Raw genomic sequence first — 7417 nt, 5'->3', positions numbered from 1 at the left:
TTGTTGTGCTGCAGATGTTTTCATAATCAAGGCCTAATGTGTACCCTACCATTTTGGAGAGGTAATACGTAGTCAACATTCAATATAATGACACAGCGTTTTTTTTTGAGAAAAACAAAGGTCATATACCCAAATATGACGCGTTTATAAACCTGGGATACTTTTTTTGCATTTCAACTGATGCCTTTATAAAATACTTAAAAAGTTCAAAGTACCTTTTATAAGGAGAGTTAAATATGTACCTTATAAGGAGAGTTAAATATGCAGAAACGTATCTAGGTTTTTTTTTTTTGGATAGCTATCTAAAGGGTTTCTAAACCCTCCGTTTTGTTTTTTTTTGCATATAGCTACTGCTAGCAAGCAGAAGATATATGCAAAAAGTTTTTACAAAAACGCTTTAAAAGTGGTTTAAACTTACCCCTGTCTTCGCTGCGCGCTCCCGTCATAAAATCCAAAACTGCTCGGGCGGCCGCAAAGCATCTTGGGGTGGGCGCATGCGCTCTTCGGACTTTTAGCCAGGAGACGAGGCGAGACACAAGGTAAGTCTATGGACATGTGCACCCGCATGCAGACACCATGGGACAGGAAGTGCCTGCAAGCAGAGAGGAGTCAGCGCTGGATCGGAGACCCACCGCAGCGCTGAAGGGACAGATGAAAGCATCAGGAAAGAGGAAGATCGGATTAAGAGACATCATTTAAGGTAAGTGCTTTAACACTGGGGGGAGGGGGAAAAAATTATCCTATAATGTCACTAAGTGAGAAATCTTCAAAACTAGAATATGCCCTTTTAATTAAGAATTCTTCCTTTAATGTAAGATGGTAGTTTTTTTTCTTCATTGAGCGACTCGGGATTTACAAGCGTTTTGGGTTATACTGCCTCCTACAGAAGGATTTTAAGACTGGCAAACAAAAAATGCTTCCCCCCCACTCACAGCATGCCTACTGAGAAAAGCTTAACTAATTTTACTGGGCATTTGTTTTTTATTTTTATCACTTCATCAAAACTTTGTTACACACAGCTTGAACTTCTTTATGCAGCTATCCTGATCTGAATATCTTCAGCAATACCTTTTGGAGGCTGTATCTGGACAATGTCAGTGTTTGAGCGTTTTCCAGGTCCCGAGCCATGGTGTAATCTGTCTGTGAAGACTCAATGAGTAGGCCGTGTGGGCTGAGGATTGGGAGCTACTTTGTTAGACATGTTGGTTCCATTCAAGATTTCCTTTTTTCCGGTAAATAGTGAAGAAATGGTTAAAAGGAATTGAGTGCTGTTTCATGTGTGTGCATGCGCACACACACTTTATCTTTTCACACCATGCATTGTGGGGTAGCACTTTCCCACCACAGCTCCTATTCACAAGAGATGCATGGTTCCACCTCAGTTCTTTCTGCCACCTACAGTGACCTGGTCACCAGGCCGTTTGAACATCTCCTTCCAGCAATTGGTTTGCTAGTGCTCAAGGTTTTACTTGTATTACATCCAAGTTGTCCCTGCTTAGGGCCAGCATATTCCAAGCACAAAATAACCTGTGTTGCTTGCTTCTGGCTCATGATCGACTAACAGGTCAAAGAGGCTTTTCACCCGTCTTAAGGTCCTGGGTAAGGTAGGTGATTTCTAAAGGCTGGAAACTAGAGTTCTGCTCTCTACCCCTTTTATGCAGTTCTTCTGGGGGTTGTTCTAGTTCCTGAAGCAAGAGTTACAGGAATTTTACTTCAATCTCAACATTTTCAAAACCAGAAGGGGGCACCTTGGGTCTCAAGGCTCTATATGTCCTCTTTCAAACCCCAGGATTCCTCATGGAAACCACCAGGTCTGTATTCGACTCCCTCCTTTTTATGGAGGCTTTCTGGCCTCTGTAGACCTCCAAGGATGTATACTTTCATGACCTTATTTTTCCAGCATATCTGCTATTCTCTTTGCTGTGGGTCTCCAACACATTGTGGCCCTTCCATTCGACCTCTCCTGCACTCTGGGTGTCCCTCAAGGTTCTAACCCCTGTACTTTTTAACACTCCCAGGGCACCCCCATTGTGGGATATCTGGACGAGCTGTTGGAGTCTTGACAGACAATGTTGAGTGGACAGTTCAAACCCTAAAAAGGTTCAGTTGGATCCTTAACCTTTAGAGGTGACAAGGGTTTAGAGTGGGAGGGGTTATACTAGGCCAGTCACTATTTTATGTGTTTGCTAGTATCAAAAATTGTAAGCAGCAGTAAAACTCAGAATGTCTGTAAATCTGGAGTTCCCCAATCAACGGCAAGAAAATGATTTTTTTGGTGGTTAAAAAAATCCTATTTTTAAGTACTTGTGCTTATTTTATATTTTATTTTTTGTTAGCTTCGTTCTTGTAGTAAGAGTGAGCTTATCTCCAAAAGTCCTGAGATTCTTATGATGTTTCAGCAAGTTCATAGAAAACCCATGGCTTCCTTTGTTACCACACCGGTTCCACCAGATTTCACCAGGTTAGTACTGATTTTTAATTCTCCAAATACAAAATAACAGTTGTATGTATTGTATATTTGTCTAGAAAAAATATTATGTTTTGTTTTATGTTGCAGTGTTTATTTTAAAGTACCAGAGGTTTGTTTCTGAAGTACTGTACCTATTACTCTTGCTGCTAAATTCTTTTTGATAAATTATTAAAAACTAATTGCTAAATGAAGTTATGACCAAACATGCTGACTTTGCAAAGTAAAAAAAAAAATGGCACCTCAGTGAAGTGGTGGAATTAAATGGGGAAATCAAAGTGGAACAGTGTTCTTTACGAAATACTGTATAGTTGCACTGGTCATCAAGTATGAGGTCCAACTAAAATGTTTTGGGAGAGAGGATATTTTATTTTTTTTAAACATGCTCCAATCTCAGTAAAATGGAAGATGTATTCTATTAATTTAGAGTGTGATGAGGATGTTTCAATTGCAAACTAATTCAGTTTGCTTTCTATAAATGCAATATGTAAACCAATCATTTGCATCATTATACTGGGTCCCTCAATCTATTCCAAGAAAAGAAATGCATTGAGGGACCCAATGTGTTTTTTTTTTTTTCTTTAGTTGTGACATGTTAAAGAGGAGCAGTTGTGCAGAGCCTAGTTTTTTTCCTTCTATATGGAGCCCTATGGGGCCACTGTACACAAGGTTTTTTCATAATGAGTATTAAAAACTAAATTTTATAACATTTGTATCATGTGTTTTTTCTGGATTTTTGGTTGATATTCTCTGTCATTTAAAATACACCTATGATAAAAATTATAGACCTTTCATTTCTTTGTAGGGGGGCAAACTTACAAAATCTGCAGGGGATTAAATCTTCTACACTGTAGATCCAGTTGAAATTGTACTCTTGCAGAATCCCTGAATCAGTATTTGCTTCTGTGGCAGTGGTTGGTTTGGACATGTGCTAAGGGCATGTCTAGATCTGTCTGTACCTAGTGCAGACATAGGGATGGATCAAAACATTGTTTGATTTGACTTTGATTTGGTAATGACTGTCGAAGTATAAGCACTCTGTGGAACGGAGTGAGCACAAAAAGAGATCTGAGAGTAATGACCTGTCCAGCAGGGATTGGCAAGGTTTGTGTGGCTGATAGACAGGACCTTTTTGTTTAATGGCTAACCAGGTAGTATAATATATAGAACGGTTTTAATGATGAATTGGCACTAACTTTGATTTGTTGCACCTTTCCTACATACTTGGTATGTTTTTTTTTTTTTTTTTTTTAAATTGAGGTATCCAGGATTGTGTTTTTCATTTTGGTGCTACTTCACCCTTTTTATTTCCATGTTTTACTTTGTATTGGATTCTCCTTTTACTTCTCTGGTGGTTTTCCATTTTTACTGTACGACAGTGCGTAATGTGAGGCTACATGTAGAGATCCTTATCATAATGCCTGCACTGCAGTGGGAATGTGTCTCATGCGGCATGTCTGCGGCTTCAACAGGTCTGTTTATTTCAGACCTAAAGTATTAGGCCCCTTTCACACAGGTGGTCCGAAAGGGTCCACCTGTCCGTTTTTTAGGCTGACCCGATCGGATGCCCAATGTAAGTCTATGGACAGCCGTGTGTAAACGGACGGGCGTCTGTTTACACCCAGTTACCCCCGGCTCTGGCCAGCTCTGGAAAGACAAAGGGATCAGATATCCATTTCGCCCAACCTGATTGTGCCAGATTGAGGGCAATCTGATGTAAACGTACGCCAGTTTACATCAGATTCCCCATAGACCAACATGGGGTCCGGCAATTTAATTTCGGACATGGATGTCACAGTGGTGACATGCACTCCGTACTTCTTATCAGGAGGGGATTCATGCACAGATCCCCTTCTGATCAGCCCCTGTGAAAAGGGCCTTGTGTTTTACTTCACATCTAATGCCTTATGTGCTGTTTATGCTAATATGCATTGGGTGCCTCATTGTGTCCGTGTCGCTCTGGTATTGAAGCTGTAACCTTTTATGTGTTGCTAGTGTTTTAGAATGCATCGTGCTGCTGTGTAACCTCTCCTAACTGCCATCTGTAGCCTCAAGGTCCTCTAGGAGCAAATGTTTTTTACATGCCATTAACCAGTGACTTGGTTTTAAATATGCTATAGCTCAGGGCTCTCGTATGATTTTCAGCCCGCCGAGTTTGTATAATCCACATTTTTTTTTTGGTCCATTTGAAGCATAGCACTAACTGGTACGCTTAGTGCCTTTACATGTCATGTGTTGTGCCTAGGCACCATTTGTGGCGGAAGGAGGCAGTTTTATCCAATACCACAGTATAGTCTATGTTGCTGCAGAACTTTAGAACGCATGTATGTAGTTTCTTTGCTTGCACTACAGCCAGTTAACTTGGCAACACTAAAACATTTACATGGCATGTGCTGTACCAGGATAGATGTAAACCTTTTAAATGACTTTCTTTGTAGATGGTGTGATGGCCTCTGTTGCTTCAGAATCTCAGGACTTTTATGAAATGTCTTGTTCTTGTAATGCATTAATGGTTGCATTCAGTTAAGGTTTGCAACACTACGCCCTTTACATGGCCTGTGTTTTAATCACATTTGGTAGTGTCTGTTCTGTACCACAGCTGTAAACCCCTTTACATGACTTCCTATGTGGATGGTGAAAGTCTATGTTGCTACAGAGTTTTAGGACACATGTATATTTTCTTGTATTTGAACTGCAGGACATGTTTGTGCTGTTTGCAGCCAGTTAATGTGTTACAGGCAGCTTACTTACGCTGTAATCCTTAGACGTGCTTTTTATGTTGCAATATTGTATTAACAATTCAGTACCGTTCTCAATGTGGTTTATTGTCTAACTACAAGTTGACACTATTTCTGCTACTGCTACTAATGGCTGCTACCCGCACAAGCGGTGACCTAAATTACTTAATGCTATCAGTACCACTATGCCCAACATTATACTGCTATGTTCACGCTTTCCAGCAGCTTCAGTTGCTGGAATGGAGACCAGTTCCAAAGAGTTTAAAGGAGAACTATGAGGTGAGTGCTTTTCACTCACCTCATACTTCTAGCCGACCTGTGACAATGAAACTGTCACAGGTCGGCTCAGTAGATCGGGAGGTGAGCAAACACATACCGGCGTTCGCTCACTTCTCGATCCTGTCACGGCTCTCTGCCGTGACGGGAGGAACTGGATTCCCCGCTCCTATCCTCCAGTGCTGACAGGCGGAACGGACGGGGGAGGGGGTGGGTACAGCTGGCTCCGCCTCTAGATAGACAGAGCCAGCTGTCACTCACGCAGCTGGGCGGATCCAGACATAATTCTCGGGATCCGCTTCAGCTGCGGCGTCTCAGTATACCGCTCGCGGTATACTGAGCTTAGGGTGATGGGAGGACGCTAGTTTGTGTCCTCCCGTTACCCTAAGAACTATGGGGAAAAGCCCTAACCCCATAGTTCTCCTTTTTAATTGTCTTGCATTTCCTAAAGTGTTTTTTTTTTAAATCTCAATATGAACAGCAGCCTTCTGCTTGGTCATTTTAATTGCTGTAGGTGTACAGATGCTTGTGTTAACAGCTGCACCACCATAACACAGATTAGGAGTATGAAGGCTGCTATACCTGCACAGTGGGGGGAATAAAGGTCCTTAGATCATTTTTATGTTGCAAAGCACAAGGCTTATGTGACTTATGTTCAGTGATGTAGGTTGTGAGTGTTTGCTTGCTTCTGCAGCTGACCTTTCTTTTCTATGTGATAATATGCTCTATGGGGCGTGTGGATGTATAACTTCACCAAAGCTCAGTCATAGTTCTAGCGAGGCTGCACAATTTCAGTTTGCACTCATCACTTTATTAAGGGTTCAATAAATTACCCAGGAATTCTACATTGTTTCAGTATCTCATCTGCAGAATATGTTCATGGCTGTATGTATTAACAAGGCCAACTAGACTACACTGCAGTGGGAATCTGTCTCATGCGGCATGTCATAGGTCAATAAATTCCTCAATTACCCTTTTTCATTAAGCTACACAGGCTATGGAAGCTTGTGTATGCCCTTAATTAACCAAGGTCTCACATTGGTTAGGTCTTATGGGAATATGTTTCCTTTTGTTGAGTCAGTCCTGTGTAGCTCTTTGTGCAAAGTTGGTCATGGGCAGTTAGGTGTCTTTTGGCTTTATATTCCATTCTTTTAGTCTGCATTTTAGGTCTCCTGCTTTTGTTTTTATTTCCCTCTGTTTGAAAGGTTCATATACCTGGGGCCATCTGTAAAAATAATGCTCATCTCTTCATGGGGTGATTTCTCCAGGCTGTTGCCGGCCCCTAATCTGGTAAGTTCTCGCTAATTCTTTCATGTGCTGTCCTGGGAGATGACTGGGAAATCCAGAGTTTTATCTGTAACTCTGTTTCCATGATTCTTCTCGCACAGCAGGCATCCCACCGTTGCTCTAGTTTTTCTATTGTATATGTTTTGCTTCAAATAACGTCCTACTGTTCTTGTTTAGAACTGATCAGTTCCTCAGAAGGACTTTCTTTTAAATTTGTTTTTGATGATGTGTTTTCCTTTTCCTATTGGAGGCAGTGCCTATCTTTCATGTGCTGTCATAGAAGACCATTAGAAATAGTTACTGGTAAGTCTAACTCTGGACTTTAGAGACAAGGAAGGCTTTCTTTTCGTGATAGTGTCTTGTCAAAATGATTATATTCTATAGTTGCATGGTAGGAACAGTGAAGGCGTAGGTGAATGTTTCTAACTTGACATATGTTCTTTTAAGCTCATGTACCTGTATATTTGTGTCTGCAGTGAGCTGGTTCCGGCTTATGATTCCACTACATTTGTTCTGGAAAACTTCAGGTAATATTTTTGGCTTCACTATGTTATTAACCTGTCTTATCTTTACTCAAGGTTTGTATTATAATATTGCTCAGTATAGCCTGAGGAAAAAAAAACCATATATATATATATATATATATATA

The 7417-nt window shown here is 40.9% G+C and overlaps 1 protein-coding gene across 1 annotated transcript in view; it reads left to right on the top strand.

The window, feature by feature from the left end:
- Positions 1-7417, top strand: part of TRIM37 (tripartite motif containing 37) — a 97977-nt gene that overhangs the window by 20517 nt on the left and 70043 nt on the right. Inside the window, exons 9-10 of the mRNA XM_018561727.1 lie at positions 2337-2461; positions 7245-7295. Of these exons, the coding sequence (XP_018417229.1) occupies positions 2337-2461; positions 7245-7295 (176 nt within the window). The remainder of the gene's footprint in view (positions 1-2336; positions 2462-7244; positions 7296-7417) is intronic.

The sequence above is a fragment of the Nanorana parkeri genome, unplaced genomic scaffold (genome assembly GCF_000935625.1).
Source record: "Nanorana parkeri isolate BGI_ZX_2015 unplaced genomic scaffold, ASM93562v1 scaffold539, whole genome shotgun sequence".
NCBI classification, from domain to species: Eukaryota; Metazoa; Chordata; class Amphibia; order Anura; family Dicroglossidae; genus Nanorana; species Nanorana parkeri.
This window is presented reverse-complemented; position numbering and strand designations above follow the sequence as displayed.